The 19,394-nt window shown below is 39.7% G+C and overlaps 1 protein-coding gene across 10 annotated transcripts in view; it reads left to right on the top strand.

Moving 5' to 3' along the window:
- The window catches only part of R3HDM1 (R3H domain containing 1), a 197,251-nt gene that overhangs the window by 92,931 nt on the left and 84,926 nt on the right, over window positions 1-19,394 (top strand). For 6 of the 10 annotated variants that reach the window (XM_075530044.1, XM_075530049.1, XM_075530047.1 and 3 more), the window contains exons 3-8: window positions 3,623-3,664; window positions 4,132-4,221; window positions 9,139-9,253; window positions 10,488-10,566; window positions 18,877-18,936; window positions 19,026-19,166. In XM_075530044.1, the coding sequence (XP_075386159.1) occupies window positions 3,623-3,664; window positions 4,132-4,221; window positions 9,139-9,253; window positions 10,488-10,566; window positions 18,877-18,936; window positions 19,026-19,166 (527 nt within the window). The remainder of the gene's footprint in view (window positions 1-3,622; window positions 3,665-4,131; window positions 4,222-9,138; window positions 9,254-10,487; window positions 10,567-18,876; window positions 18,937-19,025; window positions 19,167-19,394) is intronic. The other 4 variants (XM_075530050.1, XM_075530051.1, XM_075530048.1 and 1 more) reach the window with 2 other exon arrangements.

Below are 19,394 nucleotides of genomic sequence, written 5' to 3'. Positions count from 1 at the left end.
CTTTAGCTAGTCTTCTAACAGCTTTACTATCTTTTCCCAAATAATTGCTAGTAAGCCTGTTAGGCTCTGTAGGGCATATTAGAAACATTAGTTGAAATGTCTCAAACTACTACACTTTATTTTTCTCATAATAATTATCAATTTTAAATGAAAAATGAACTTTTTCCATAGGTATAAGTACTTCTTGAGAGATTAAGTTGACAGTTATTTTTTTAATACACACTATAAGGCAAGAAGATAATTGTTCTTTCTTAGAAATCCATAGAAGCCACTATCTCATGATTAATCATTTCAGTACTTTATTTTTTTTCCTCTGTGCATTAAAGAACCTTTAAGCAAAACTCAAGCATCCTTAGCAGGACAAAGATAGACAAAGACAATTACTGAAAATGTCAGCCCCAAAAGGCTTTATGGTAGTAAAGAAACACTAGAAAACAAAATCTCTACTATTTTATAAAATCTTATTAAAATTTCTGAGTTTGTTTTACTGCATTATACCTCAATTTTGACAATACTGTGTCAAACAATGCAAACAATAAATTGGTGACTTTGACCCTACACCTTCTAAATTTACATTTAATGAGTATATCTCTCAGTCAGTAAAGGTCTGTTAAGCAAGCTGCTTAATTTTTACTGCAGCAATGAAGTTCCGTTAAAGGTGAAAACTATGCTCTAGATGATAATCTTTCAAGTAAGTATATCTGAGATTATGAGAATATCTTCTTAAAGCTAAATAGGGCAACCAAAAATAAGAAATACGACTTTTAATAATAAGAATTCACGTTCTCTGCTTTCTTGTTGTTATGTACGTGTGTGTGTGATTGTGTGACAGATTTTCTACCATTATGTATCATGTAATGCATTATAGGCTACCTGCGTAGTAACCAAGGACCATGAATTTTGGGGGTTGAAATGACACCCATTTGACAGCTCACAGTTCTGTGTATCAGCAGGTCTGTTGCTCCCCGCTGGGTTATCTACGTAAGGGTTCATAAAGCTAAAAACAAGGTGGCTGGAGGGTTGGGTCCCCACCTAGTGACTGTGGGGAAATGATCTTCTGGACTCCTACTGGTTGTAAGCAAAACTCAATTCCTTGCAGCAGTAGGTCAGAGGCATTACTGCTTGCTGACTGTCCTGCATGAGCCATTCCCTGAAACCAGAGCTTACAGACATTTCCTCTCTGGTCCCTCCAGCCTCAAAGCCACCAGTAACATACTGAGTGCTGGTACTTTGAATCTCTCTGGCTTGCCCTTCGGCTTCTAACCAGAGGAAGTGCTCTTTCTCAAGGCCTTACCTGATTAGTTCTGGTCCACTCAGATAACCTCCGTTCAATGATCAACTGCTGTGAGGTTTAAATTGCAGCAGTAACCTCCCCTCACAGAATTATCTAGATTTGTATTTATTTTCTTAAATAACCAGGCGATAGCAGTCTTATGATTCCATCTTAGGACTTTGCTTACCATACGTAGCTTTTTGTAAGTGTAATGCAAAGTGCAAGGAGCCCTGTTGGCACCACGAATTAAGCACTGGGCCCACAAGGTTGGCAAATCAAACCCAGTGGCCACTCTGAGAGGGAAAGGAATCAATCCACTTCTGGAACGACTTTAACAAATTTGGAAACCCTAGGGAGCAATTCTACTCTCCTTAGGATTCTCCGGAGTCAGAACCCACTCAACAACAATGGGGGTGTAAAGAGCACTGAACGCTCCGGATCCTGTTAGGCCATTAAGTGCCATTGATCCTGCACCCTTGGACCCTGGAGACCAAGAAATGTCTCTTTATAGCCTAGTGCCTGGCACAGTGTCTGGTGTGTAGCAGGGACTCAGAAAATATTAATTAAATGTAGTCAAATGAAATTACACTTCTGTGTCTTAAACTTTACAAATTCCTTATCAATTTAAACTGAGATAGTACACACATAGGCTTTTTGAATATTCAAAAGCATTATTGGGACAGCATGTATCATCCCCAACGTAGAGACTTAAAAAATTATTTAAGGACCTAAACTATTAAGTAAGAAACTTATTATAAGTCATTACTAGTAACCCATACCACTCTTCTGGCATCTAGAGTCGTTGCCTGATAATCTATTTTATTTATATAATGCTTCCAAATGTGCAAAACGTACTGGTACCTTGAATCTCTTAAAGAAACTTGTGGATTAGTGTAAATAGTATGAAGTGGTATACAGATAAAAGGACACTGAACTAATGTGGCCCGGGTCACCTGCTAATGCAAAGCAAAACCAAACATTTAAATCCAACTCTTTTGCATACTAATCCTGTTGCTTTAATCCTCTCTTTTAACGTCTTATGTCATAGATACCTAGAATTGTAAGACATTTAAGCAAAAGATGAGAGTAAGCCACAGATTCCTTCTCCTTGGGCTCACGTAGTCATGTGCTGCTTTATTCCACATTTATTTCCTTCTAAGTCCTGAGCCCTTGATGCATCATTTCTTTTATCTCTATTTTTAGACAAATTATTTACAGACAGTTGCTAATCTTTTGAACAAATTAGGATGAGTAGAGAGAGAAGACAGTACTAGCATGCCATACACAGTCCTGTTATCACCCGCACACACACCATTTTCTTCTGTATAAGAAATGGAAAGCCACGTTTCTTGGGGTTTTTTTGGTGTGTGTTTGGTCTCCACCCCCTCCCCCTCCCCCCACCTCTGGTAAGTTCAGGTAGTGCAGGGTCAAAATCCCAAGAATATAATGCTTCTTGTCCTTCAGGAATTTTGAACTCGAAATGTTGGGCAAGTCACTTGTGTCTGTTGGCACTATGAAGAAGACGTTCGGGGTATGTTGGAATAAAATGATGGCACTTTTTTATCCTTAAGTGAAGTATACTAGCATAGGTTCTAATGTCTCTGTGTTTATTTGGTACTGAATTGGCTCCCTGATTGTAATGAGTATAAACGATAGATACCTTGCACTGTTCAGGGTTTGGAGAGTGGGATTAGTAGGGGATGGGAGGCGCCAGGATATAGTGATGAACAGCCTATCTGGCTCCGATTCACAGACGTTTCAGGGTTTTCTGTAGCCATATCCTGGTATCACTGTCTAGGGCCAATAGATCTCTGCGGGCTCCCAATCATAGGACTGGTGACCTGTCCGTGTTACACATTCATAGTGGTCCACTGACATTTTTGTCATTGCTGCTTCACTGCCGTACCCAAGACCTGGTGTACCGGATTCCCACAATGATGAACTACCTGGTGGTGGAGGTCAAATAGACTCAGTATGTACAAAATTCTGTGTACAGAGTGTAGAAATTTCTCAGTCCTTCTACTTAAAATTCCTCAGCTGTTTTAAGTTTTAGTCGTAAGATTGGCTTAACCTAGTGTGTTATAAAAACGGAGCAAGTATATTTTACTGTGCTACTGTCTCAAAAGTTACAGGGGACATTCCATTTAGCTCAATTCCCACAGGAATCGTGGCCATTGGTTGACATATGCTTATGGGAGGCACACATGCCCTTATACTGAAGTCCATGTTGATTTCTATCCTTCTGTATTCTATGCCAAGTCAGTATCTCCGTGGCTTAGGTGTATACATTAAGACACATATTCTCTGTTTCGGTATAAAATTTAATATACATTTTCCTTGTGTATTCAGCGGCCATTGCAGTCATTTGGACAGACAGGAAAAAGGTCGAAGGTATAGTAAATGTCTTGGTGTGCTGGCATGCCAAGGGTCTTCCTTCATGCTCGCGGAATCCGTGTTCTCATATGGCACTGCATTCGCTTTAGTTTTGTCCTATTTCATTTGGGGCAGAAAGCTTATTTTGTTTTGTTTGGGGTTTTTGTCTTGCATAGTTGCTTTTGTGCATTGCTTTCGTACCTTTGACGGTCGTTATCTATAGAGAAAAGTGCTCTTTCATCATTCCTTGGGTTTGGAAATCAGAATTATTCCCATTCGTACTGTTGCCTTAATTTGCAAAACTGCAAGTGTTTGTTTTGCCCCTTAACAAAGGGCTTCAGTGATGTTGGATGTTATCTTGAACTTGCACATCTCACCCACTTTTCTATGTGGCAAGAGCTTTTTCATTAAGAACCTCTCTAGAGGCTTTTGGATGTGCCCTAGATTTGTGAAATATAGTGTTAATTTTAAATACTTCTCTTTAGTCAAGCTCAAAGTTAAAGCTAGTTCGGAGCCTTGCAGTATGTGAAGAGTCTCCACCACAGCCTGCAACAGAGATATCCCAGGAAAACCAGGTAAAGAAATAAAATAAAGGCAAAATAAAAGAAGATTTTTTTTTAATGTTATTTAAAGACATGGTGGAATAACCTGTTTCCTGAAAACTTATTTCTCAACTAGGTTCAGTCAAAGGTGTATGTATGTGTGATTGTGTGTTGTTTTTGTCTTTACTGAGTGAAAACTGATAGTACATGCCATCGCGAGAAACACGGGAAACGTTCAAAAACCGTTGCTGCATTTTGTCTAAGGCTTTGAACAATACGTTCTCTTCTGGAAAAATCGAGGACTCATGTAACTCACTGACAGTGTGACTTCAAAATAATTACAAGTTACTATTGAAAAGGTACTCAATATTAAAGTAATACCTGAGAATGAAATTGTGGTGTAGTTTGTTCTTTTAGTTTTAACTTAGGAATCTGTTTCTTACACAGCTAACTCCTCTCTGTCTCATGTTGTAAAATTTAGAACAACTGAGAGACTCACGCAAACAGTTTAGTTTGCCTTGTTGTCATCTTTTAAGTAATGTACCTCTACATATTTAACTTTTCTGTTAAAACTCTGTTCTGAGATGGACATTGGGCCTCCGCTCAAGTACTCCCTCAATGCAAGAATGCCTTGTTCCACGATGCTCACCTTCAACAAAGCGGGTGCATAAGCAAATGTGAAGAAAGCTGATGGTGCCCGCATATCAAAAGATATAGCATCTGGGGTCTTAAAGGTTTAAAGGTGAACAAGCGGCCATCTAGCTGAGAAACAACAAAGCCCACATGGAAGAAGCACACCAGCCTGTGTGATCACAAGGTGTCGAAGAGATCAGGTATCAAGCATCGGGCATCAAAGAACATAAAAATCATATCATTGAGAATGAGGGGCAGTGCAGAGTGGGGATCCAAAGCCCATCTGTAGACAAATGGACATCCCCTTACAGAAGGGTCGTGGGGAGCAGATGAAACATACAACTTTCCTCTTATTTCTTAATGCTTTCCTTCCCCCACTATCATGATCCCAATTCTACCTTACAAATCCGGCTGGACCAGAGGATGTGGACTGGTACAGATAGGACCTGGAAACACAGGGAATCCAGGGCAGATGAACAGTTCAGGACCACTGGTAACAGTGGTGATACCAGGAGAGTGGGGTAGAGAGGGGGAACCGATTATAAGGGTCTCCATATAACCCCTTCCTGGGGGATGGACAACAGAAAAGTGGGTAAAGGAAGACTTCTGACAGTGTAAGATGTGACAAAATAATAATGATTTATAAATTGTCATGGGTTCATGAGGGAGGGGAAAAATGAGCTGATACGAAGGGCTCAAGTAGAAAGCAAATGTTTTGAGAATGATGATGGCAACAAATGTACAAATGTGCTTGACACAATGGTTGTATGTGTGGGTTGTGGTAGGGGTTGTATGAGCCCCCAATAAAGTGATTTAAAAAAAAACCCTCTGCCATGGCTTGATCTTTGTCCCATACCACATCTAAATATTGTATACATAAATATAATGCCCCTGCCCACCACCTCCAAGATTTATTGAAACTATCATACCTTTGCTGTCCAATGGCTTACTTTATGAAAATTGGAGGCATCTTTATGACTGACTTAATAAGGCATAATTGTCAATAGGAGAGCGTGGAAGAGGCTAGGACTTGTTGTACAACATTCCCCCCCCCCCCCCGTCAAAGGCACCCTGGTAGTGCAGTGGGTTAAGCTTTGGCCTGCTAACTGAGCAGCTGACTGGGGATGAGGCGTGCTATTTTCGGAAAAATGGATGGCTTCAGAAGCTGTAGGGAGCAGTTCTTTGTCCTGTTGTGTTACTATGAGTTCTCATCGACTCCATGGCAGGGGGTTGGGTTGGGTTTAGTGTTGATTATAGTCTTGGTGATTCAGGCGAAAACTATTATGCCTTAACTCTTTTAGAAGCCTGCTGTAGATCCTCAAGGTGCTGATCACAGATTTATGGTAGTTGTTATTTCCAAAATGCAAGCAGACAAAGTTTTAAAATAGATTACCAAAATACCTATTTCCTTTTACATTTCTTCCAGTACCAGAAACATACAGTTCAAAATTTATTTCCGATTCCCTCCCCCTCCCCCTGAAATATTGACCTATGTAGCTGTATGGTGGCCATGTAGATCTACAATGCCCATTTAATATATATCTGTACTTGTATATACAATGTATGTACAATTTCCATGTGTACTTATTCTATAAAAACATGTTTTAACGTTACTGGACCTTCAGTGGCAAAAAGCAGAAATCGAATTGGAGCTGATGCACAACTACTATTGCCTGGGGGATGTTTCCACATGCTTGCCTTCAACCTTTGCATGATTGTGGATGAGGCTGGAGAATTATGATACACTGTAAGAAAAATTCGGTAGCATTGGTTTTTTGATAAACCTGAATAAGGCAGTGTGTTTTGAAATTTCAAGGGGTTTTGTTTGTTTGTTTGTTTGTTTGTTTTGTGGGCCAAAAACGCTCCACTGCCTTATCCTTATAAAATCGTATTTTGATCAGGAAAACTGAGTAAAGGAGAAGGCTCTTAAGGTTGTTTATGCCATAAAAGTGTGCGTCCTTTTATAAGAAAACTGCAGCACGATGTTTAATTTTATGCAGTGTTTTGTATGTTACCTGAAAGCGTGTTGCCTGGGCATTCATTCCTAAGGCGCTACACGAATGTGGCAAGTGGGCACTTGGATGAGAACAAATGCTCCGACGCCATCAGGAGTGTAAGTTGTGTTTTATAAATGTGTGTGCTACTGACCAGTGGTGGTAATTGTGTTTGCAGTCTAGGAGTTGAGCTCTATGGTTAGTTAATTAATTAATAAGCTTTTAGGATAGAATTCTCTTCCACCCAATACTCTTTCAGAGAGTTTTTCTTCGAGACCACAGTTTTTGTATAATAACCTATTTTATGCCTCAGAACAAAGGATAATCGTTTTAGTAGAAAAGCTTTTCTGAAGACTTGAGTTCATTAGATGACACCTCAATAGGAAGCAGGAAAATAAACTGTTTCTCATGAAACGGACTGGTATCTAATCCTTTAGGGTAGAGACCCTTTCCAACTAATTTGTCTGTTTCAGAATCTGCTTTTTGAGGAATTAATATGGACTAAAACTCATTACTCAAGAGGGTGAAAGGCAATTAAAAGAGAGATGTGGCTTGTGTCCTACAAGAGCTTGTGAGAGGGACGTGAGCTCATGACAGAGTGAAGAGGGAAAGAATCGCAGCCTCCTGTGGAGCACTGCTCTCCACCCAGCCCAGGAGAGCACCGTCTCAGGATGCAGACACTGAAACTCTGCATTTCTCACTCCTGAAAACAAGGCCCACAGAGTCTTTGAAAAACAGTTGACCTGAACAAGATAGAGAAGGGGCCTGTGGTGGCACAGCAGTTAAAGCACTTGTCTGTGAACACAAAGGTCCTTAGTTCAGGCCTAGCTGCCTGTCTGCAGGAGAGAGATGCAGAAGTCTGCTGCCATAAACATTACACCCTTGGAAAGCGCATGGAGCACAGATGAGTATCTCAATTTAAATGTATGCCACTTTTAATAGAAAAAGGGGTGAGTGTGGGCTTGAAGACATGAAGTAGTCATCAGAAGTGCCTAAAAGTAAGGTCAAAGAGATGACATGACCCTCTCCCCAGCTGGGTGCCAAAGAATTGTCTTTGAGCAACGGGAATATAAGCCACATGTCAGGAAAGCATCTAAATAGTCTAACCCATGAAAGGTATTTCTGGGATCCCTCCCTTCTTTTGAAATCCCCTTTATGGTTTGGAAAAGAATGACAAAAATGGGTTCTTGCCTTATATGCTGAGCACACTTTTAGCTGAGGGAATGGAAAGCAGGATGAAAATAGCTGGTAGCAGGGGGGCAATTATTTGAAATTCTGCCCAAAAAATCATTTTTTCAAAGAACTATTTAGGGGGGAAAATGTCTAGTGAAATTCTGCTATCTATAAGCTTGAGAGTCCTGGCGTTGACATCCCCTTTGATTCTGGTTTGTGCCCCGCCCCTTCCCCCTTTCCCCACCCCACCGACCACCCAAAAAAACTAAGTAATTGTCTGATGGATTGCTTTTGATCATTGGAGAACATCAGTGTGATGTAGTCTAAAAATACACTGCACGTGTACCGGTAGTAAAAATGGTCTGGCTATTCTAGCTTCCAGTATCAGAGTCTAAATAGAGTTGCACAGGTATTTCCCTATCGGACTTTATGAATCCATTTCCACTAATTTGAGGATAGGGGGATCTGAAATGACGTTTAATGGCATTTGAATAATAAGTAAACTTCAGGAGTAGTTCTCATGTTCAATTTATAGAATTGAGCTTACTTTATCATTAAACATCGTGAATCCGGAAGGAAGCCGTCTTGTTTGAGATCTCTCTTAAAACAACTGAAGGAGCAACTCTGGCATGTCAACATCAAGTAGGAAGCAACATCAGGCATGTTTGTCTTTGGAATTGTTTGTGCTTAGCGTTTTATCTGGAAAAGTCATGGAGAAATACGATAGAGACTCAAAAGCACTTTCGCTCGTTAACCTGACACTCGTGTTTCTGTTACTGTGTGATGGGTGGTGGTGGTGGTGATGCTTCTGCGGGGCGGTGCCATCTCCAGCACAGAAAGTCTGTGCGGTGTTGGTTCGGGTCCTGCAGGGCGTGACAAGCAGATACATTTAAGCTGTTACAGAAGACATGTCTTTCCTCTCAAGGAAGTCTGAGATGGTAGGTTCAACTGAAAACATCAGTTTTAACATTGAAACGAGCAGTGAGATATTGCTTAAGTTATGTCCTAATTGAAAGAAATTATCTGGGTGAGATCTCATTGTATCCCTCTTCTTCCTCTGCATACTTGTGTTACTTGAACAACATGAATCTGCGATAATGTGTGCATCCCTTTACCTCTTCACTGACTAACGGATTTTTCTTGTCAACAGGAGAAAATCCAGATCCACTTAACACAATCATTTGAAAAAGAGGAGAAGCCCTCAAAAGATGAAGCGGAAAAAGAAAAAGCCAGTGATAAGTTGCCCAGAAAAATGTTATCAAGAGGTTTGCACTTTATTTCTGTGTTTCAGAAGTACAATTCTAGATTCACTTGTGATCATTTCAATCTTTGCTCCTTGAATAATTCATTACATGTCGTACAGCTATATTAAAAATGGCAGAGTAGACTGAAGAGATGATTGATAAGTAATCATCTAGACAAAATGCCCTAACACAGCTCTGAACAGCAATGAAATGCTTCATTAAAAAAAAAAAGGCATTACATACCAGAATTGCTGAGGAAAGTAAGTCTTGATCTCTTACTGATCTGTTTCATATTGACATGCTGTCATCACTAGGATTTGTCAACCCCCTAAAAGTGTCTGTTGTTGTCCTTGTTAGCAACCCCATGTGTTACCGAGTTGAGTTGATGCAGGTTTACTTGTCTGTGATCCTTAAGAAAATGCTTCATCGGGTCTTTTCTTTCCCAAAGTTGCTGGGTACATAATTGAATTCAGCTAATAGCCAATTGCAAACCAGGTAGCACCACTTAGGTTCCTTACTAGAAATATTACTCTTTAATTCCTTATCAGTCAAAGAAAGCTGGTGCCAAGATAATCAGTGTCCAATAAGTATATTCTTAGAAGCTCAGGATGTTTATCTTTGATACTAATTTTTGAAGCTTCTTCACCATCGCTCAGCCTCAGACATAACTACTTTTTAAAATGCTTTTAAAATTCATAAACCCAGTTGATCAGTAGCATAGAGAGCTTAAGTATATTGTGCTTTAATGGGAACAAATAAACAGGTATTTGGAAGAAAATATATCTTTTGAAAGCAAGCCTTCTGTAATACAACTGATAAAAATCTAAATATATAGTTCTTTCAGAACTAAAATGTTTAATCTACCTCCGAATTCTTGCCTCCACTTATATCTGAAATGTCTCGATTTGCCAAAAGTGAATAATTATTGAAGTCTTTGGAAATTTTCACTTAAGGAGACATCTTTGCACATGCAGTAGGATGAATATTTAAGAAGTTGTAAGAATTGAGAAAGCTGGGCTTGCATGTGGGGTGAGGGACTTCAGTTAACGTGCGCGCACATGCAGCTCGCTGCGTACACGCATTGGTGCATCCTACTGAGAGGGAGAGAAGTGTGGTCCTCTGCGTCCATCATCAACGCCCTGCTCATCCCTGATCGTTCTTGTTTGCAGTGTGGGGCATCTCGTTTATGTAAGACACCCATCGTATGTGAAAGGAAAGGGATTTGTTTATACTGGCTTTTTGTGTTGTTTTTTAGATTCCAGTCAAGAATACACTGATTCTACTGGCATAGATCTACATGAATTTTTAGTAAATACATTAAAAAACAATCCCAGGTAAAAATCATATTTGTAGAGTACCATGATTTTGTTATGTCTTTTTAAATTACTGAATTAGAGTATTAGTAATAAGATTGCAAATACTTGAAGTGCACCAGAAGCATTTTAGTTTCTTAAGGCTACTTAGTTGTGGTATACTTAATGCACATGTATAAGTTGGGGATTTGTTTTGTTTTGTTTGTTATGCATGTCACCATGTTGTAAATAAAACTAAATCATAGTCTCTCTAGGAACTATGGGAAATACAGAATCACAAAGGTGTTTAAGCTCTTTGAGATCAATATCAATCATGAAGAAAGGGGGGTGTGTTCTTTATGTATGTATAAAGGTACTTCAAAAAGTTCATGGTTAAATGGAATTAAAAGTTAATGGTTTTATTCATGAATTTGTTGAAGCTCCCTGGTGTATGCGTCCTTATAAGGCATTCCACCATACAAGAACGTCATGCATTAATTTTTTTCTTTTAAGATGGCTCATTTTTTTTGCATTAATTTTTATAGAGGTCTTAATTTAGTTCATGCAAAAATTTTGTCCGTTCTTCCTGAGTTCATACATTTTTTACTTAGATTTTTAAAGTGTCTGTCTGAGCTAGTACTTCAAACTAATTGTGACATTTGTCGTTTGGTCTGGGTCCTTGACAAGAAGTTTTTAGATATTTTGGCAGGTCCTGGGCTTCTGTGAGACATTTTGTCCACACAAAGACTCACAAAATCTCCCACAAGTACTTTCCTGGGGCTAAAGACTAAGACTGGAGCTTGGCTTCCAGTTAGTATGTATCTTGCTGTTGGCCATGCACTGAAGTAGAATGAAACCAAGTCTGTAGGTATATGCGCATGGAAGGTAGCATGTTTCATTCTCGGCCTCAGGGAAGCTTAGCCCATGTGTAATCTTGTCTCAGTATTGCTTTGGTTTTCATCCATAATTTACTCTATTTCATAATTTAGCTTAAACTCCAAAGGAAGAACCTCCGAGATAAATAGTGATATCCTTATAACAGATGCCAAAGGCATAGATGAGGGGGAAGTTAGGCAACACTGTACAACTTTGATTCTTTCTCCCTTTCAAGTTTTTTCCTTGGTGGTTCCAACAGAAAGATAGCATCTTTGATCTGCTGGACAGGTATTTTTATAGCATCCATCATGTACCAAGCATTTTTCTAAACACTCTAGATAAAAAGATGAATAAGACCTGGTCCCAGATCCTAACATCTTTACCGACTGTGTGCCAGAGAAACAAAAATAAACATAAGACAGAGAATCTTTAGCAAATGAGTCTTTCAAGGAGCCATGGCAACGCCGAGATGGAGTTCCATTCTCTCTTTCGGAGATTCTGGGTAGACCTTATTGGAGAGGTAATTGCTGAGCTGAGTTCCTAGTGCTGTGAATAGCACTCCGCCCTACAGAGAAGCCTGCGAAGGGCGTTTCCGAGAGAGTGGTGCCGCAGCCCAGTTCTGTGAGAAAAGACGTGCTGTACGCGTTGGCCTCGTAGGAAGGCCTACTGCAGGTCACCTTAGAGAGTGGTCAGCAAGGGGCTGTGGTGAGGCACTACAGACGGGCCACACCCAGCTCTTCTTGGCATAGTACGAACCTGGGTGGTAAAGAAATGTGGGGGCTTGTTTTTGTTTTGTCCAAATGAGTCTGGAGCGCTGCTGGAAGACCAGGTTCAGTGCACACTGAAACTGTGCCTTACCTGGAGTGCTTTTAAAGAAGTGTAGATGGAGGTGCTCGAGGGAACATCAGGCTGGAGTTTCGGATCCAGAAGCCATTGGTAGATTTGAAGCTGCCAATGGAGAGCCAGCCAAAGATGAGAGATTGGTGACCAGGATAGAAATCCGTGAAAGCTGGCGGTGTAACAGTAGAAGGGAAGGGGAGACTTGAGTTTGTGAGGACAGCAGAAGAACCACTAAAGCATGGTCCGATAAGGCAGCCGAGGGGAAATGGTTCAGGAAAAGCAAAATAGCAAAGGGAACTGGGAAGAAAAGTACCAAAAGACACTCCACTAGAGGGAAAATGAGGGTGTCCTTAGCTACTTTAACCAAGCCATTTTCATTTGGGGTATATCGATGGAAACCAAAACCCAGTGACTCTTCAGGCATAAGTGGGAAGGTCGAAAATAAGTGAGGTGTGAGAAAAACATCCTGCCCTAGGTAGGATTTGCCTTCTAGAAATACCAAAGAAAAAGGGCTAGAAATCCCTTTCTGTGCATTGCATATTGTTTTGTGTACAGATCTCAGTTTTTCAAATACAAAAACTTTTAAGATATTTGAAGATGCAGTTTTTTTCCCACATTTTTGAATGCTTGGTTTATTCGCTTCAAACACATATCAAACAATCTTAAAATTAAGTCATTAGCTATAAGGGTAACACAAGATTAATTCAACATCGTATCAGTTACTGGCCCTTAGTCCCGTTGGGCATCGCCTTCATCCATGTCCTCACCCGGGTAGAGCTGGAGAGAGCAACAGCTGATGTCTCCTCCTTGGTTCCTAGCTCTCTGAGTTCTGTCTTGCTACCCGGGTCTTTGATAGGCGGTCTCACTGGCTCTTTGACGTTATTCAAGGTCTTATCAGAGTTGCCCAGATGTGTCTGGGGAGCTTCTAGCTGCCACCGTGGTAGGTGGTTTTCTTCTTTTTTCTGTATTATTAAATACCTTTATTGGGGCACTTACATCTTTTACCACGATCCATTGACACAAGTCATCCAATGTGTCAAGCACATTTGTACATATGCCGCCATCATCATTTTCAAAGCATTCTCTTCCCACTTGAGCCCCTGATATCAGCCCCCCATTTCTTCCCCCTCCCTCCTCGGCCCACCCTCCCTCATGAACCCTTGGTAAGTTAGAGATTATTTTCATAGAAGATGCATTTTTTTAAAGTGCACAATTCAGTGAGTTTTAATATCGTCACCATGTGTGTAACCATCACCACAGTCAGTTTCAGAATATTTTCAGTCCCTCGCAAAGAAACTCCCAACTGTACATTTATTACTTCTTTCTCCATGCCTCCCTCTCCTCTCCACATCAGCCTTTAAAAATTCATTAATTAATTAGACTCCATTGCCAACAAGTTATGCTGACTTATCAACCCAAATAGAATACAATTCAACCATCCCTATAGGGTTTTCGTGGTTGTATGTCTTCCAGAAATGGACTACCACATCTTGGTGGCACAGAGCAGCTGGTGGATTTGAATCTCTGACTTTTATATTAGCAGGCAAGAGCTTTATCACTGTGCCCCCAGGGCATTTTACCTCATGCCTAGACAGCCATGAGTCTACTTTGCCTTTCTGAGCAATTGGTATACACACCATATGGTCTACTGTGACTGGTTTCTGTCATTTGGCTTAATGTTTACAAGATTCATCCACATGTCAACCCATCATTTGTGTATGTATTTTCACTTGAATAAATATATAGGTGGATAATTCACATAGTGGCGAAAGAATAAGTTAAAACTAATGTCACTGTGGTAGTTAATGTTAAATTTTGTGAGAAATAAGATTTGCACAATTAATGGATCAGTATCCTCTTGATGAAACACACAACTAATTTGTACACTGTGCAGAATTTCTCATCCACTAAAATTTTCAAGAACAAATTTTGCCCAGAGAGTTCTAAAAGTTAGGCAGATTTACTTTGAGTGAAAGTAAAATTCAGTCAACTTTTTTTTCTAGATAGCTGCATTTAAAAAACGTCTCTGTACCTCATCAACTCTTTTATCTTGTTCTAAGTCCAGCCAATAAACTTAACTTCATATGCTAAATAGGGAATTAGCTAGGATATCTGTTTGCAAGATATATATATATATATATTATTAATAAATCATTTTATTGGGGGCTCTTACAGCTCTTATAACTGTCCATATATCATTTGTATCAAATACATTTTACATAGTTGCAATCATCATTTTCAAAACATTTCCTTTCTGCTTGAGCCCTTGGTATCAGCTCTTTTTCCCCTCCCACCACACCACACCTGCCACTATACCACTGTTGTGAAATCCGATATATTATAACTTGTCATTTTCATATCTTACACAGTCCGCTGTCTCCCTTCACCCATGTCTCTGTGGCTCACCCCCCGGGGAGTGAGGGGTGGGGAGGCTTATATGTTGATTATTGCAGTCAGTTCCCAAAATATTTTAAAGACCACACTAATAGCTGCAGTAATTACCACATTGGGGCCTTAAGTAGATTACATCATTTTATACCCACTTGTGGAAATTGGATATGTACCCCCAAAAATATGCATGATACAGATAACTGTATTATGTAACTAATGAGTGGGAGCAACTCAATGAATTAATCACAAGAATAGATTTTACTCTGGGGAACATCATGCACTTATTCTGTGTTTGAAATACCTTCCAAAATTACTTTTATTAGAGGTGATATTGAAGTCATTTTATTTTTCTCCATTATGACTGAAGTTATGAGGGACATTGAGAAAGGGGATGATCAGATGAAAGCATTGGGCTTTGTTTTCTTGTTTGTTTGGCTTTGCTTTTTTAAGGTACCACTGGTAGACCCAGATGCACATGCAATTCTTAAAATTAGTTCTGATATATAAGATTTCCACGCTTTCATTTTTACTTTAGGGATAATTTATTGATCACCTTGATTGAGATTTTTGTGTTTATTATTACTTTAATAATATACAACATGCATTGGTTAATTTTAAGTGTTAAATGATTGGAGTTTCAATAGTGTGTCTACTAAATTGTTGATTGATGTGCTAAATGTTAAACTACTAAATTCTTCATGATCATATTAGTTGGAAGCCTATAAAGGATGATTCATTTTTACCTAAGACAATGACCAAAATATCTAACCTTGATTACAGAGAAATTTGAAAGCTGAAACTAAGATATAGTAACTAAAGGTCCGGAGGTATAAATCCTAATTGCTGAGGAAAGTTATCAGCATTATTTTTCTTAAAAGTTCTAGTAAAAGCAGAGGAGCTTATATTAAGGAGTAGGTAGGTGGTCCTGATAATAATAGAAAATCCTCTCTGTTCCATCAATCTCCAGGAAGCAAAAAGACTAAAGGTCAGTGGCTAGTGAGATATTTAGATGATCTTTTCTTTCATAAAGACAACAGAGATTCCTTCATGGGAGCAGTCCATGCCCCAAAGATTATTGCATGCATATTTAAACTGTTGTGTCAAACAGCAATTTAAATGCACTGTTTCATGAAATCTAAATTTTTTATTAACCAAAATGCAATCTCTTTGGCTATTTTCTGTGGGGAAATTACAACAATAAATTCCTTTGCCACTGTGGCAAGTTAATTAACTGCATCTTCCTCTGATTCTGAGAACAAATCTTGCTTTGCATCTGCCCTTCTGAGCCTTATTTTCCATTCATTATTTGTACATTCGATTTGTTGTTCACTACTTTTTATCACTTTAAGTTCCTTGCCACAGGTCTTTTAAGAACAGTAGCACAGTATATAAAATCTATCAGTAAAGTGACTAAAAATTGTATCATATAAAGACAAATGGGCCAAAAGCTTATCTTAAAATAATGAAGTAGTTAAGTAAATTAGTCCTTTTGAGGGAAAACCTTACAAAGTAAAAATTCTTCATCTTCCCCCTCACTTAAAAAACATAGCAGGGGAAATATAAAAGAATATTAAAATGTTTTTGGATGTAATTGTGTGGTTAATTTACTCCTTGCTATATAGATCTGTAGCCTATTAGCTGTCGAGCCCCCTTGTAAATATAAGTGGCCCAGATGAATGTACAATGATTATCTTGATGGATGCTGTTGAAGGAAAACTTAAGAGAAACCAGTTTTAAGAAAGGAAGGCTAATCGAGGTTCTTTGAAATTCCCTGGGAACCACATCTGACCCCCTACTACATGCTTCGTCAGGGGGAAGGAGACTCCAGCTCCACTTCGACAAGGACGAGTCCTTCATGGTAGAGGTCAGTCATGCCTCTACCCTCCAACCTTCTTTATCCTGTTCTAACACCAACCATCCCCCCGTGATACTCCACTGCTGGCTTCAATAATTCATTGCCTTGGCCACCAGAGCTCACGAGCAAAACTCAAAACCATTGGATTTATTAAGGAAGCTAATCGTTACATATCAGAATCAGAAGCCATTAAAGGTACTTTCTGTCCACTGCAGTGTTTTTTCTCAACCATGTCAACAGCCATGTTTCTCTCTAGGCCTCAGCCTCTCAACCACATGACCCTTTGGCCTCTTCCCTGCTTGGCCAATAGTTGCAAAACTCCTTTATTGCTGATTAGTGCCCAAAGGCCACCCCGCTGTGCCAGGAAGCCTATCTCTCAGTGCTGCAACTTCTGGTGCCTCTGCTGCCTCCACCACTGCAGGCAGAGAGCTCCCATGCCCTCTTCCAGCGGCTCTTCTTTCTTGATGGTTACAGGTTCCCTTCCTCTACTTCTGAGATGCTCACTTCTATAGACCCAGTGCAATAGCTCAATGAAGCAATCCATGAATTAAGAGTCCTCTACACCTTATTTCTCTGCACTGCTGTGGACTGTGACTAGGGAAGGCCAGGACTAGAACAAGTAATTTCACTTCATCAGTGTTCTAGGTACAGGAAACTGCAGGAACTAGAGACAGGAGGGAGTTTGACAAATAAGTGAAGTGGAAAGAGTTTTTGAGTAAAGGGAAAGGAATGAGGCTAACGAGGTAAATGATGATAGCTCACGCCTGCCTTATAGGCCCTGATAATGCAGATCGATGTTCAATCCTAGTAGAATGGCAGCGGGAAACTCTTGATAAGTATTGACTCAAGGGAGTGCCGTGTCATCATATGTGTCTTTTCAAAATGTCATGGGGATGCTACAGGTAGAATGGCATGGGAGGGAACCAGGGAAGGTGGAAGACCATCTAATACTAGTATAGTTGGTCGCTTGGATCAGGGTACTAGAATGCATTTAGAGACAAGGAAAATTATGACAGACAATAGATAAAACATCTGATGCTAATTAACAGGATCAGAGAGGTAATAATAAGTCTAAAATCCTTACGTTTTCCACTATGATGAAAATGTGGAAGGGTGGTGCCACTTACTGAGATCGGTAACAATAAAGAATATTTAGGAGCAAAAAAAATTGGATATAGCTTGGGTTTGTGTTAAAATATAATTCTGTTTTCAGCTTTGAATTTGAAAGCTGAAATAATATCTTCCTTAGTTGTTAATCATGTAAGAATGTAAAGGTCAAGTACTTGTTGAGTGAGTAAGCGTTGTCAGGAGAGGTGACTCAGTTTTGCACTGCAGAGAGGATCAGACTCAAGGTTCAGCCCCATATAGTTTAGACAGCCTAACGTTTACCAAGAGTCTCCTCTGTACTGTCTAACTCAGAGGGGAGCAATAACCCCACTTCCAAATTCGCGTCACCTATCAGATAGGGTGGAGAGAATGGATGACCTGTAGAGCTACTTGAAGCATTGAGCTCTGTTAAGTTAGGTTTTTTTCATATGCACACGGAATTTCCAGTAAGCGAAGGAAACCCCTCTTGAGCCATGTTTTTGATCTGTGGGCAAGAAGGCCCATTGGGGAGTGGTACCATTAATTTTATTACAGCCTAAGAACACTAAGTGGGACCCAACCCCAGTGGGGTATTGGAGCACATTGCAGGTAATCACATGGCAAAGGAGTCAATTCATTTGGTTATTGTGGAAAAATCCCAACGTCTTTTTAAAAGAAATAAATGGAAGAAGGCTTTACTAAATAAAGTGGGAAACCCCTTACCTTGTGAATTAGTCATTTATACTGCTCTTCCATCGTTCTAGCTCCACACTGGCATCGGATTCCCTGTTGCTACTTGTATCACGTGTTCTTTAGATACGGTTGCAATGGGGTTCAGCATGATAGCATTTAGGAGCCTAACTCAAGGTGTCTATTCTCCTGCCCCCACTTCTTGGCTCTGTTGAATGAGGAAGTAGACTAAACTGCTCTAACCATCCATCCACCTGCGGAGCAGGTGCCAATACAGTGGTAGGTAGCAGATAAAGCACCTGTGTTTTAAGATGGACCACATACTGGTAGTAGTTGGATTTGTTTGCCTGACAAGGACACTGAGATTTTATCACAGTACTGCCTACAATTGTGTATTGTATAAATTTCCACAATAAGAAAGTAGTTTTTAAAATACCTTTCACTCTTTTTTAGAAGCATGTCAATTTTATAGCATCCATCTTGTGATTATTCTCAATATACAATCTATAGAGAGAGAGAAAAAAATTTTTCAGCTATATAAATCAAAATCTGTAGACATTTTAATTATTTCCCTGTCATGTTTCACATATAAGAATGTTCATCTTTTGTTTCAGGGACAGAATGATGCTGCTGAAATTGGAGCAAGAAATTTTAGATTTCATTGTTAATAATGAGTAAGTCCTGACATTTGGCAAAAAACAAAATCAGATCATCACCTCTGCTGTTTTTCAACACACTAAATCAGTTTTTCTTCTACCTCTAGGTCTCCACGTAAAAAATTCCCCCCAATGACATCGTACCATAGGATGCTCCTGCACCGAGTAGCTGCTTACTTTGGATTAGACCACAATGTTGATCAGAGTGGAAAGTCTGTCGTAGTAAACAAAACTAGCAATACAAGGATGTAAGTGTCAAGAGATGCAGGCACATGTTTTATGTCTGGATGATGATACGTTGTCTTTCTATACTTTCCATTGAAGTTCTCCATAGGCCTAAGCAACCGTATTAAACTTGGACATAGCCTGATGTGATACAACCAGAAAATACACGTAGCTCACTAGGAATATACTGTTCTTGTCTGCACTCAAGAGAGAGAGAGAGGACTGAGGCCAGTGGCTTCTTGTTTGTTTTA

The sequence above is a fragment of the Tenrec ecaudatus genome, chromosome 13 (assembly GCF_050624435.1).
Source record: "Tenrec ecaudatus isolate mTenEca1 chromosome 13, mTenEca1.hap1, whole genome shotgun sequence".
Taxonomy (NCBI): Eukaryota; Metazoa; Chordata; class Mammalia; order Afrosoricida; family Tenrecidae; genus Tenrec; species Tenrec ecaudatus.
The sequence above is the reverse complement of the archived record's forward strand: the minus strand, read 5'-3'. Positions and strand labels throughout refer to the sequence as shown.